This window comes from Ostrea edulis, chromosome 4 (assembly GCF_947568905.1).
Source record: "Ostrea edulis chromosome 4, xbOstEdul1.1, whole genome shotgun sequence".
Taxonomy (NCBI): domain Eukaryota; kingdom Metazoa; phylum Mollusca; class Bivalvia; order Ostreida; family Ostreidae; genus Ostrea; species Ostrea edulis.
The window spans coordinates 63,840,883-63,856,376 of record NC_079167.1 but is presented as its reverse complement, the minus strand read 5'-3'; the positions used below and the strand labels follow the sequence as shown (position 1 = coordinate 63,856,376).

Here is a 15,494-nt window from a genome sequence, read left to right as displayed (position 1 = left end):
GCAACGTCACTCGGAGGAGAGGTTTAATGTTTTAGCTCACCTGAGTCGAAGGCTCAAGTGAGCTTTTCTTATCACCCGTTGTCCATCGTCTGTCTGTCTGTAAACTGTCATATTTTCGACTTCTCCCCAACCACTGGACCAATTTCAATTAAACTTGTATGATCTGATGTTCATTTATTATTTTTGTACATAATTACTTTCAAGCAGATTAATTAGTTTTAAAGTTATTAACTTTCCCTTAATGACCTTCATTTTTACAGGGTATTGTAAAGGTTACTGTATTAAAGTCTTTATCATGGACTGAGTTTTAACAGGTTTTATCATATTTCTTATAATAACAAAGTTTAGATTATTCGATTTTACGAAGAACACTTTTTAGAATATACATTTCGTTAAAATTGAAGGGATGGGAAGTGGGAGGGGTATAGACCTATATCCAGTAACTGGTGCTTAATTTTGTCCAAGTAATGGTATTATTATTGATACCAAAACTTTCATGAGCAATCTTTTAAAAAACAAAACAGACACCTGGGAACAAAAGCACGATGAAACCATATGATATCAAATTGAATATAAATATAATCACCGGGGTATGTAACATTGTTTTCAGAGAGGGGAGGCAAGGTGAAGTTAACTTCACAATTATTGTCAGAAAATTCTTGAAAAATATAACAAGACCTAAAAGCTCCAAATCCTAAATCGTGAAGGGGGGAGGGGAGAGGTTAGTCCTGAAATTTATTTAATTGGTTCCATCATATTTTCCCTATAATTCAATACTACTATATAGAATAGGAGGCAGTCTATAGATCAAACTTTGCTTTTTAAAATAACCATCTTAGCATGTAATAATAACAGAAAAAGTACAGAAAAAATAGGTCACCTCCGTTCCTTTTTCTCTCTCTCTCTCTCTCTTAATTGTTACGTGCTTGATGATTTTTGTGTGTGTACTTTTGGTTAAGTTGATTTACACAAACATTAATTTTCAAAAGATTGAATCACTCGCGTACGTTGGAAAACATATTTCAACAGAAAAATTACATTAGAGACACGGATTCGATATACTTTTAAAACATGTTCCGTTCATTGACACTTGGTGTACTTATTTTTGTACACAGTGTGGAAGGATTACAAGTTAATTATTGGATGCGTTGGTTGCACATGTAATTTCTGGCATAATCATTGTTGTATTTTGGCTGTTGATAATATTGATAAAAAGTAATAATTATTATTCTGATTTAAAGAGAGATAACATGGACTGCGAAAAATCACATATGGAACACATGAATATAATAAATGACTAAGAATTCTGTACAGTCATATCATTCGTCAGTAATTACACTTAATTTCTACAAAAAAAATTACATGGGGATATATAGGAAACATTTTCAAAATCTCCTGAACAATTAGGCCATGATTAGTCATATCAATATGCAAACATCCTTAGGTAGTGTAGATTCAAGATTATGGCCCCGGGGGTGAGGTGGGGCCACAATAGGGGAACAAATTTGTGATATTAATATGCAGTGGAAACTTGAGATATCATATTCACATCTGGTTTATCCAAGGGTGCGTGTTTGCCCAACTCTCTATTTTGTATTGCTTATAGGAGTTATGAGATTGATCACTGTTCGTTATCTTCACCTCCAAGCGCAACAATACATCGTTACTCATATTTAAAATATGCAAACATCAACAGATAGTACAGATTTGCGTATTTTAAAACCATGGTCCCCAGGGGTAGGGTGGGGCTACAGTAGGGAATAAAAGTTTGACATGCGAATATATAGGATAAATCCTTTCAAAATTCTTCACAAAAACAGTGCCACAGATTTGCAATTGGTGGCATCTTTTAAAAATATTCTCAAGACGGACTGGATATTCGAAATCGTTCAAATCACGACCCCAGGGGTAGGGTAGGGACATGATAGGAGAACAAAGTTAATTTTGTTTTAAAAAGTCTTTTCAAGACCAGCAGGGTCATGATTTGTCATCATTATTATACAAATATCCTCAGGTAGTGCGGATTCAATTTTCATTTTATTCAAATCATAGACCAGAGGAGGATGCATGATGGGACCTCAATAGGGGATCACAGTTATACATTGGAATCCATATAATACTTATCAAGAACCCATTCCAATGTAGTGCATATTCATGCTTAATGTTGGCTTTAAATAGGAAATATTTCGTAGGGATCCAGTTTAGAATAGGTCCCCAGTCCTCCTTGCTTGCTGTAAGAGGCGACTAATTGGGGCGGTCCTTCGGATTAGACCGCAAAAACCTAGGTCCCGTGTCACAGCAGGTGTGGCACGATAAAGATCTCTCCCTGTTTAAGGCCATGACCGCCGATCATAGGCCTAAATTTTGCAGCCGTTCATCGGTAATGTTGATGTTTCCATATGAGTGAAATATTTTCGAGATGACGTTAAATAATATTCAATCAATCAATCAATTAAATTGGAAATATACGTTTTAGATTAAAAGATAAAGACAATGTTGAAGAAATTATTCTATGAATGACATTACATCATATCAATATGCAAAGTTTCTTATTTCATGTGTTTTATATGGACCCTGGGGTGATGTTGGGGCTATCACTGGGACAAAATTTTACATAGAACATGAATATAGGGAGATAATCTTAAAATAAGCGTCTTCTCCAGAACAGCAAGGCCATCCTCGTAATGTTGATACTGAAGCATCCCTATCTTGTGTGGATTCTGGTTCAGTTAAGTCATAACCCCATAGGACTAAGTTGAGGTCATACTATGAGGTCAAAATTTGTCATTGGATTTAAAAGGGTAAAAATCTTCTGAAGAACACCACAGCTTTGGTTGACTCAGGTTTGAGCATTGTGGCCCATTGGCGTTTTGATTAAGGTGGTGACTTTTGCTATACTCATTGTAAAAAAAACGTGAAACAGAAGAAGTGATAGAAAAACTTCCCCTATCACCATGCTTTTATTTACACGAAAGTGATGGACTAACGTAGGCATGTTACTGTTCAAGAGAAGGATGATGAGTCTGTGATGTAACAATGGCAGATGGACTTAGTCCAATTCCATATGATACATCTTCCACAATCATAATGATTTAGATTATCATCATTAGTGAAATTTTGTTTCTGTTGAAGTACGTGTTATTTGCAAATGGAGAGTTACACAAGTGACTAAATATGGACAATTTATAGAAAGGGACACTCAAAACTTGCAAAGCGGGTCAGGGTGAAATTTGGCGACCGAAATTTTGAAAGCATTTCTAATTAAAGAAATCAAAAGTACCCTTTGTTTAACACTTTCTGTATAATTCCAGTGACTTTAGATAAAATAATCATTACATTAATTGTATTATAATCTTATTCAGGCGACAACAGTCAGATACAAATCGAAAAATAAATAAAACTTTCTAAATAAAACTTTTTTCAGATCATTCCTTTAATACTTTTTAGAGCTTCATTTTCATACACTTCCATACAAATTGTTTATTTCCCGAATAAAAAGAAATTAATTCAATGTGGTTGTAATACGTTTGTCGTTGTTGAATATTGATTAATGTATAGAACCCCTTTTCCCCATAACCGGTGTTCTAGAACTAAATGCATGCGCTGATAAAAACTTCTTGAAACCGTCAGCAAATACATGTATATATTTATTTGAATATGTTTGTAAACTCTTTTTCTCTTCCGACAATTAAAATCCAATGATAACCAAAAAATTCTTTCCCCATTTTCATCTTGGATACGATGTAGATAGTGTAATAGTAAACAAGTAAGTACTTAAAACACGAGTTTCATAAACAAGCTATCCGTAATATACTGTGCATGTACCTGTTTAAGCGGGATTAAAATTCTAACGTCTTTGACAGTGAAACAAAAGCGCTAACATATTGTTGTACTAAATATGAAAATATCGATTCATCCATTATCGAACACATAACACGTGTTGAATTATGATTACACCACATACACAATCAGTATTTTATAAGTATGCAGAATTGTATTTCTACTAAACTGAAACATGCCTGTGCCAGTTGTCTATGTAATATTGCACACGATTTATATCGATCAAAGTGCTACCCGTCTTGGGTTTTAAATTTATAATTACAGGTTTTCTGTTTTGTCTTTATGACAAGCCGTAGAATTTTCAGTAGGGAATACCTTGGTCGATAAATAGGGCAGATATCCTTTTGTTATCAGTCGCTTTATTTCCTGGAGGAAGTTAAGACGGGTTATGCACTTTTAGACAATTCTACAGGTAGGTTGAGAAAGAAATTATATTAATATTACATGTGTAAGTATCTCTTACTTACTTATAGAGACAATAGAAGCTGTAAAGTCTGAGATTGTGCTCAGGTACTTAACAATACTGTGTATCCGTCTCTGTTTTGTCGGTTATAGATAATGATGTATGTGGGCTCTAGTTCTCTAATCATAGAAAAGTTCCAATAAGTGTAGTTTTCAGAGTTGTCTAAGGATGAGACTAAAACATTCTTATTCTTGTCAGGAAAACTTCAAAAATAAGGATGGAATGATAAAATAAATACGGAGTGGTGCTTAGAGTGGTTTCCCTTTGGTATCACACCAAACTATTCATCACGAATATACTTGCTGTGTAAATTGTTTCTTTAGATGTAATACAATATCGGTACGAAAGGTTGTCTTCTCCCTATACATAATTTCAAATCTCGGCATTTAGAAGTAAGAATTACGGGTCTTTCGGATATGACCTTAAAAACGGAGGTCCCGTGTCGCGACAGGCGTTGCCAAGTTAAAGAACCCTCACTGCTACGGTTCTGATCGCTGATCATAGGTCTAAATTTGTGGTACTTCACATATTGCTGATGACGTCTCATTGTGAGTGAACAATTTTCGACGGGACATACAACAAATAAAGTTTTAAGAGGCGACTAAATGGGGCGGTCCTTCAGATGACACCGCAAAATCCGAGGCCCCGTGTCATAGGAGATGTGGCACAAAAATGATCCCTTTATGCTTGATGGCCTTAGGCGCCGATCATAAGTGTAGATTTTGTAGCCCTTCACCGGCATAGGAACAAAATATCGATAGAAAGTTAAAAAGCATGCAATATACAATTAGATAGTTTGCAGGAGGAATTTGCTTTGGTTTCCGCTGACAAACCTTGTAATAGCATTGTCTTTGTTTGTTCCATTATTACGCCTGTATTTTACACGAGCATGGCATAAATTCCACTTTTGGTAATCGTACTTATACTCCAACTCAAAAGATGAAATTCTTCAAAACCATGCTTCCGTTTTAGACGCATTTGATACCCCAGTCAATGGGTCGGATGAATATGAGTTACCGTACCTATACTAGATTCCTAAACGTTATGAAAACTCTTACAAAGATATATTGCTGGATCCAGTAAGTGTTCTACCAAGCCTCTATCTTTGTTCCTCACGAAACTATCAACAGCTGTGAAGGAGAAACTTCAAACGTACTGTGCCACAGGTGCCACTACCTCTGCCAGAAATAGTGTATATCAAATATGGATTCTCCAAACTTTTAAAGACCTTTTCGTAAACTTGAAATCGCAAAGCTTTTCGCAAATGAACAACATCAAAACAAATAATTTTTCAAAACTTTACACGACCATTCCTTACAATAAATTTAAGACTAGAATTTTTGACATCATAGACTGTTGCTTCTTCAACAAAAGTGGAACACGGAAATATTCATATCTAGTGATCAGTCATCCAAAACATTACTGTCTTAAACACCACTCTGATTCCACGCACAAATACTCAGAAGTTGAAATCAAAATTATGCTGGAGTTCCTCATTGACAATATCTTCGTAGTCTTTGGTGATCAGGTCTTCCAACAGCCTGTTGGAATTCCCGTATGCGCGGGTTGTGCTCTGTTAGCTGACCTGATTTTGTATTCTGACGAAGCAGAATTTATTCAAGAACTTCTACCTGAGAAAAAAGACTATCTTGCTGTGGCCTTCAATGCGACATTTAGATATATCGACGACGTTTTATCTATTAACAATAATCATTCTTATTCATCTGTCGATTCGATATATCCCTTTGAACTCGAAATGAAGAACACCAGAGTCGCCCACTTCTACTTCATACTTAGATATTTTATTGTAGGTGGATATTGACGGCTAATTAGCGTCTCGGCTTTGTGGTGGTTTCGGCTTCTCCGCCGTCGGCTTCCCGTGTTTGTGTGGCGATGTTCCATTATCACCTGTATATGGTGTTTATATTTCTCAACTGATTCGATACGCTAGAACTTGTTCTGCGTATGATCAGTTTTTTAATCGAGGTAGGCTACTGACAAACAAGTTGGTGGTACATGGCTTTCAACAACCTCGTTTAACGTCAACATTTTGCAAATTCTTTGGTCGCTATAGCAATCTAGTTTACCAACAGAACCTATGATTGGGTCAAATGCTGTCTGACGTGTTTCATAGCATTTGTTAGACCGTTCATGGCACACAGATTTTGACTAGGATAACTCCATTGACCTAATCAAGATATAGGGCTGACGGCGGGTGTGACCGGTCGACAGAGGATCCGTATTCCTCCTAGACACCGGATCCCACTTGTGGTATATCCAGGGATCCGTGTTTGTCCAACTCTCTTTTCTGTTTTGCTTATAGGAATTATAAGATTGATCACTGTTCGTTATCTCCACCTCTCATTTCACTATCGAGCATGCATTTCTGTTGGTGGACAGTCTCCTGGAGGATAGTTGTCACTCAGTATATGTTTTTATGAATATAAACAATAACGAGACAATATTGGCTGACACGTCGCCCAGTATAAAAAGGTGTCACTCTGTAGAGTCTATAAGGGGCTCAGGCTTTAACAGATTTGTTGTCCCTCAGATTATCCTTCGACATATCAAAGATTGGTCATATGTACAATCGTCAGATTGTCAGCTTTGGTAGAGAAACGAATTAAAGACTGTTATGTTCCTTTAAGAGATATATTTAATCATTCCTTTTCAGGTCCTATGTGCTCGATCTCAAAATGTTCTGTAAAAACTGGTAAAACTTGTGATATACTGATCACTAGAAATTCATTTATTAGTAATCACACCGAACGTAGTTTCTGTACGAAAACCTTTGCGAATTTAATTTGTAAATTTTTTAACGTTGTTTAATCTATCAAGTGTAACCTATGTGGCTTAATTGATGTGGGGAAACCAAGGGTTCACTTAAGGTAATTCCCCATACCACATCTTAGTATTGAAAAACCTACAGATTTCTATCAAAATTTGTATGTATTTTGTCGAGAATGTGTATTGACCAAATTCCTGAAGAAAAATATGTTTAGCGGCCTTTCCCAGAGTACAACCACTTCTAAGAATAGAACACATCACTTTAAAACAAGCAGTTTTAATATACATACATTTTATGGCACTATCTTTATCTAAACGATAGAAATATGTTTCTTTCATATGATTTGAAGAAAATGTATATTGCATTTGACTGTTTTCAATAATTTTGCATCTACTGAACCATGTTCTTGGTTTCAAGGTGATGAAATGCACGTACAGTAGTCAGATTTTGACTAATCATAGCCTACCATATCCGGAAAATTGTGTTTTCAAAAACCTTCAGATTTTTGAAACATTTCAATATGTTTTACCTTTACACTCCATCAATCATTTGACATAAGAAGTAGAGAGGGTATCGGATAATTTGAGAGCCCAATGACCCCCTCTAGGTTAAAAACCTTGAAAAAACGCATATTGGAAAATGGTGTCTAAATTTCCTACATGGAAACATGTTGCATTCATCATTTACATTACTAAATTACCATTTCAAGAAATATTACAAGGTGGTTTTTGAAAAACAGTTTAAAACATTAAAGCTTCAAATAGCTAAAAACCACTTTCATTGATTGCCGTAAGCTTTAGGGATCGGGCTTGAAGTTAGAAAAACCCTAACTTTACTATGGAGCTTACTAAATCGATATCCTACGTCACATGAACACTGACATCACGTCACAATAGATGAAAAAATAAAATTATGTTACCAGATCTAGTTGGAACAAAGTAATGTAGATCAGAATGATTTTTACATTTTAACGCTCATTCAGAGAATGCTAACCTATGCTCAAGTTACAAATTTTGGGAAATTCGAATATTCTAAAACACCCAAATTCTGCATTCCCCGCCCCCTTGGTAATTTTTAGTTCCTGGTAGTTTTTAAAAATACGATACAGCCATTCGATGCGAGTCTTAACGACATGTAACTACCGCGTACATTCCGAGTCGTTTTAATCAAAACATCAGTAAAGGTCATGTCCGGCCAGAAAAGTGTTTTAGATGAAAGAAAATTACATTACAACGCCCATGATCCATACTGTACGTACAGGAACACAAACATACGACAACTAGGCCAAGAGAGAGGGCCTAAATATGTGACAAACCTGTCAGCGTATGATCTAAATTAAACACCCTGAAATCATTAGACACAACAGAGATATACACATACATTGTACATGTATATGCACATTTATTATGAATTCGGAGGGCCTCGAAAGCGATTTTTGTCGTGTAAATAAATATAAAAACCTGTGATTTGGAAGGGGGGTTACAATGTCAGATTGTGCATACATTTTATTAAGATCATGAGAACATCGATCGTATTCTTTCAGGTTTGAATAAATTATAGGAAAAACATAACAAAAATATGTGACTGTCAGTATATGTAGCACATAAAAATTTGCATTTTGTTGAATAGGAGATTCGATATTTTTACCCATCATTAATGATCAGAAATCACACAAAACAAATGGCCTACAATAGATTCATTGAAAGTTGACAACACGATTTAACATCATAATCTGTAATATTTGCAGAAATCTCACGGGAAATACTGAACGACTGTGTGTCATAACGCAATGTGTATGGAGAGTTTACGACTTCGCGATGTATATAACTATAAGCATTTTCTCTCCCGAGCGTTGTCTTGTATAAAACCGGCTTGTTTGTATTATTGCGATTCGTATGTTGTTGTTTTTTTAATTCTAAATTTTTGCTGTTTGTTTTCAAACAATCAGTCTTAATATAGTCTGCAAAATTCACCAAAATGCCATCGGGTTCGTTGAATGTGTTATAACGTTTGTGACTCGTGAATAACGTTTCTAACGTTATTTGACATGGTCTGGGGAATTACCTTAATAAAAGAATATCACGGCACATATTTCAAATAAATAATGGTGGTAACCAACTTCTTTACAAGCACTTCCGTTTACCTGATCAACAGATAGGGCTTACGGCGGGTGTGACCGGTTGACAGGAGATGCTTACTCCTCCTAGGCACCTGATCCCACCTCTGGTATATCCAGGGGTCCATGTTTTCCCAACTCTTCTTTTTGTATTGCTTATATGAATTAGGAGATTGATCACTGTTCGTTATTTTCATCTTTTACAATCAATCAATCGTGATGATGCAAATATACTGATACCTAACACTATATGAGAATGTCCTCTATATAGCAATATAGCAGAAAAAGATAAGAGCGCATCTCATATATATATATATATATATATATATATATATATATATATATATACATATGTAACTCTAAACACTTTCTTATTACGACTCTTACCTTTCTCAAATGTTTTTCGCGCAATATCAACTTTGTCGTATATAATACTTACTGTGACGTCATGGTACTTCAGCGTATGTAGTCCTGCGTTCCGTTGCTATGAGAGATAAACACGACTGAAGAAGACCAGTAACACGGTCGCAATATTTCAACAAAGTTTAGAGTTTTTTCTGTATATTACTTCCTTAAAAGAGACTTTATATATATATATATATATATATATATATATATATATAGAGAGAGAGAGAGAGAGAGAGAGAGAGAGAGAGAGAGAATAGTTACTTTTCGCAATGATCGGTATAAGTATAGTTAAGATATAAAAATGAAACACGAAGACGTTTAGTAAAGCTTTAGCGCTTTCATTTCAAATCTTCAGAAGCTTTACATTTAGTAACATAGCGACGTTACGTCACAAACAGCGGAACGTTAAAATTAAACAAATCTAGACGTCATTACATACTGACTGTTAAAATGTATTGTTCATTGTGACGTCATAGTAACGCAAAACAAATTTCGACGTCATAAGACACTGAACGTTAAAACATAGTGTTTATAGTGATGTCCGTGAAAACATTTTCATTTACAAATATGATAACGTTAAACTGAATTATTGAGTTTAGGTTTGAACATATTAATGAAATGTTTTTCCTTTTCACATCTCTGAATGTCACTTCCACCTGTAAACTTGTAAAATGGAAATATATTGAATTGTTTTTGTCCACAAACATCTAAATGTTCACTTAGTTGAATTTGCCTGTATTCCGAATTGTGGATTTACTGTTTGTGGACCCACACACGAGCTCGAAGCGGGTTGCTTGTTTCCCCAATATAAAATTCTTTGCATACAGGACAAGTAATGACATACAAGACATTTTTGCTATCGCACGACATGTTGGCATTGACTTTAAATATCCGTCCGTTAAAGTTGTATTGTGAACCTTCCGTGATGTATTGACAGGTCCTGCATCGTGGATCCCCACACCTAGTGACGTTGTGATTGTCTTTAAGATATGGAGGGCATAATATTCTTTTCAGATTTTTCGGTTGACGTTTGCTGTTGATGAATTTTATTTTTCTGAATATTTTCTTGGTTTATTGGTCGTCTTTCAGTATATTGTTTAGTTGATTTACTATTGAGTTGATATTTCTATTGCGCGGGTTATGTGTATGTACAGATGGAATTATATCTTTGTCTTTTTCCCGGTTGTTTGTAGCTAGTAGTTGAGAGCGGTCATAACTCTTTGCTTTTTCAATTCCGTTTTCTATAAGTTTATCAGGATAACCTTGTTTTTGTAAGTATGATCTGAGTTCTAACAAACGAATATCTCGGGTATTTACATCACTCACTATTGTGCACAAACGTCTAGCCAGATTGTAGGGAATGCAGTTTTTGTGTGGTGTGGATGACATGATCCAAAATGTAGGTATTGGTGTGTGTCGGTAGGTTTGTAATAGACATCCGTTGAAAGTTTGGTATCTTCTATAATAACTAGCACATCCAGAAAAGGTAATTTTGTATCATTGATTTCCATTGTAAATTTGATATCCGGGTTCAATTCGTTCAGTAATTTGCAAAAAATTGTTAATCTATCCATGTCATCAGACCATAAAATAAAACGATCGTGAAGAAATCTTTTCCATTTCGATTTTATGAGTTTTACATCCTCTTCGCCCCATAGAGTTATTATTTGTTGGTGAAGTTTTTATTCAAGGTATCCCAAGGTTAATGTGGTACATGTCGGTGCTACTTTTGTTCCCATTGCGGTGCCTTTTGTTTCAAGAAAATGTTTGTGTCCAAATGCAAAACAGTTATTCTGAAGTATTATCTTCAATCCCTCTAAAACAAAATCCTTATTAAATCGAGCGTTTAGGATATCGGGATATTTCTCAATCCAATATTTTACGGCTTCAATTCCTAGGTCTAAGGGTATATTTGAATATAAACCGACAACATCAAAAGACACAAGTTTTGTATTATTTTGTATATGGTACGGTAAATGATTGAGGAAGTCTAAGTCATCCCTGATGAAACTAGGTACTTTTTCGCAATACGGTTTTAATAAAATGTCTAAGAGATTACTAAGTCTTTGAGATGATGAATTGGATCCTCCTACGATGGGCCGAAAAGAGAGATCTTCTGGATTTAAACAAGAAATATATTCCCCCGTGTTCGTTTTTATTGCGTTTTTAATTTCTGTTGACTTGTGCACCTTTGGTAAACCGTAAAATTGACTCTCGCGGACATCAAAGTTTATCAGATAGTCTCTCTCTTTGTCCGTTATATCACCCGATAATGGGTCACTGACTAGTTGTTTGATCTTTGTCGTAGTTTTTCTTTCGTAGTTTTCAGTTGTATTCTTGTAATATTCTTGATCTTCCAGCATGTTTAAAATTTTACGTTCGTAACATGTTTTATTCATAACGACGACTCCACCGCCTTTGTCCGCTTCTTTGATGATAATTCCTTCGTCGTTAGATAAGTTATTTAGAGCCTTTTCCTCTTCATTGGAAAGATTAGGTCTGATGTTGGAAGGAGCGTTAGGAAAGTTGATGGTTTCTAGGTTCACAATACAACTTTAACGGACGGATATTTAAAGTCAATACCAACATGTCGTGAGATAGCAAACATGTCTTGTATGTCATTACTTGTCCTGTATGCAAAGAATTTTATATTTTTTAGTAATGCCGACAATGTATGCACATAAATGTTTCCTTGTCTAGTGATAATGATTTATAATTTTTTATATTTACAATCTCTTTCCAGATTAAATGGACGCCATATCTTCAACAATAACTGACGAGTTTCTGACGTGTTCTATTTGTTTAGAGATCTACAAAGATCCAAAAATACTACCATGTTTGCATTCATTCTGTAAAACATGCATCGAAAACTTCATACGGAAGGAAGATCAAAACACCAAACATAGCTGCCCCCTGTGTAGAGAAAACTTTAAAATTCCTAACGATTCTACAGATGCATTAAAAACAAATTTCTGTTTAAAGAATCTTATTGAACTTGTCACCTCTGGCAAACAGGAAGTGACAAAATTGTGCTCATTTTGCACTTTGTTGGGTAAAGACGTTGAAGCATCTGCACAATGTCTTACATGTAAAGATTTGCTTTGTTCTGAATGCGCCGATCATCGACACCGATCAACGAGATTCACATTACATCACAGAGTTGTTACCCTCGCTGAAGTGAAGACTGGAAAATACAACGATGTAATTCGCTCAAAACAACAAATTCCTTGTTCTGAACATACCGACGAGGATTTAAGATACTTTTGCGACACGTGTGATGTTCCCATTTGTCGAGACTGCATTGTCCTCAGTCATCAAGGACATAAATATATCGCACCAAAAGACGCAAGAGAGAGGTTGGACGATAGTCTTGGTAAAAGTATGAGTGCTTTAAAGGAAAACTTAGGAAAACTGAAATTTGGAAAAGAGAACGTAGAACATGCTTTGAATCAACTAGAGGATGAAAAGCAAAAGTTCAAAGAAGATTTGGAAAAGCAATTTGATGTTGTTGTTGAAAATATAAGAAGATCGAAAAAGTCTATCGAAAATGACTTTGATCGCATTGTGAAATCAAGGCAGGAATCTTTACACAGACAAGGAGAATCAATAGAAAATGAGAATAAAAAACTGGGTGAGACTGTTTCCTTTTGCAGTAACATTCTCAGTTGCGGAAGTGATATTGAAATTCTTACAATGAAAACTGAACTAAATGAGCGTTTGGCAAAATTTCAGTCTTTGAAAAATGTAGAAAGCTGTAAAGTCAAGGAACTCGACCTGCCAACATTTCAAATCAACACTGACGGAAAGGTGTTTGGATTATCGTTAAAAGAAAGAAAAGGTCATAAAGGAAGTCCAAATATGGGGCATTTGATACCAGAGGCATCTCTCAATGATAATGCTAAAATGGAAACCGATTTCCCCAAATTCAAAGAAAATGAAAATATAACTCTTCCTTTGTATGTCAAGTCCTTACAAACCCTGGACTGTAAAGAGAAGGGAGACAAATTTATACCAAGTTACACCAGCGTGGCATGGATTGACAAAGAGACATGCGCAGTTGTCGACCAAACAAATCAAAAACTAAAATTCTTTGGAATGTCGGGAAATGATACTAAATCAATGGTTTTCCCTGAGTGTTTGGCGGTTAGTCCTTTCAAAGATGGAATATCGTATCATACCACAGGACGCAGGTTGATTGTCTTAAACAATTCAATGGTGAAGGAAAAGGAATTTAGCGGAGTTTCCACTCTCTTGACTTGTCATTCGAAGTCTCAACAAGTAAGCTGGATCTCCGGTTTCGATAAAATATGTGTGTACAGAGACAAGGAATTGAAAGAAATGCCAATTAAAAATCAGCATACATCAGTGAAATTTGGTAATCCTATGTTTGGGCATGTTCTATTGAATGGAATGTTTATTGTGTCGGATTGCGCTAGAGATTGTATCTTTATAATACAACAATCAGGTTCCATAGAAAGAAGGAAATACTGCAGCCCTGGTGCCGTTTCCTCGGACATGAACAATAGAATTTATGTATGCGATTACCGACAGAGCCTAGTCGTTGTTTTCACTGTTGCTGGAGAGACATTAAGGACATATAAAATTGCCCCATTCCTACGTAATCCAAGGAGTATTGCTGTAAACACAAGTGGTCGTACATTAATTTCAAACGGCCGTGCCATCATTTTGGCAGAGTTGATATAAAGAATGTAAAAAATTCAAAGTAGAATTTCTGCGATCATTCATCAGAATCAACACTCAAGATAATCATTTTGATTTCTTTACAATCCATCTGACGTTTTATTACAAAAATTAGATAAACATGTATGAAATACACCCACTAACTATAAATGTGGTTTTGACTCAAATATAGACATAATGCAATACATCCAAAGAAGCACAGAAGCACATTATCCACATTATTGTGTTTGATGGGAATAATAGTTTAGAGTCCATTCATTGTTTTATGCATTGGAGCAAAACTATACCAATTGACACCCTATTCTTATATAGGAATTAAATATACTTGTCATCTCACCTTAGACATTTGTTTAAAAGCATTTCATACGCCTCTTCCTGTGTTGAATGTTGCGAAATCAACTAGTTTTCATTGCGTGTCAAGTGCACTGAAACCATGTACCTATTGATATTTGTACATTTGATGGATGGATTATTTTATTCACAAAATATTGCTCACATTGTTATACTTTGAATGAAAATTTCAGATATACAAAAAATAAAGCATATATGTATTTTCAATAATGTTTTGAAATTTCGGGTTTATACTACATCAATTTTCATCCTTTAGATTGGGTTTGTAACACAAGCTATGTGGTCGTAGTCGTATAAAAAAAGTACATTCATAGAAAGTCAACTTTATCCGATGTTTATTCTTTCGGTTTTCGCCGTGTCAACCCCTGGATTACCAATTACCAGACTTGCTGGCATGATACCTTGAATCATGACATATCATTATATAGGGCATCAATCAAAGGTCAGGACCAGTAAAGAAGAAATTAGAACGTTCTTGTGTCACGTTGATGTATGCATGTATCTGGTGTTCTGTACAAATATTTGGATTTCTGGTTAATGTCTATGACAAAGTCATTGAAGAAAAAAATCAAATTTCCCACCATGAAGTTACATTATTCTCATTTTATCAAACATGCAAGAATATTGTCCAACATAAAGAGCTGATTTTTTAATCATTTTAAAGCTGAAATGATGAAAGATCAATATTGCTGGAGGGAAAATACCAAAATACTGACATTACAAGGCGACGACATGATCTGCAAATTTTATCTATATTTTTATATAGGTCACTTACGAATATTGTATTTATGTCTACCAGTGATAAGTTGCGTTAGCCTAGTGATAAG

The 15,494-nt window shown here is 35.2% G+C and overlaps 1 protein-coding gene across 1 annotated transcript; it reads left to right on the top strand.

The window, feature by feature from the left end:
- Window positions 1–204: 204 nt before the first annotated feature.
- Window positions 205–14,874, top strand: LOC130046257 (E3 ubiquitin-protein ligase TRIM56-like). Its single transcript, XM_056163403.1, has 2 exons — window positions 205–4,252; window positions 12,359–14,874. Exon 2 carries the CDS (start codon window positions 12,364–12,366, stop codon window positions 14,317–14,319), a length of 1,956 nt encoding a protein of 651 aa, XP_056019378.1. The 5' UTR covers window positions 205–4,252; window positions 12,359–12,363; the 3' UTR covers window positions 14,320–14,874.
- Window positions 14,875–15,494: the final 620 nt, after the last annotated feature.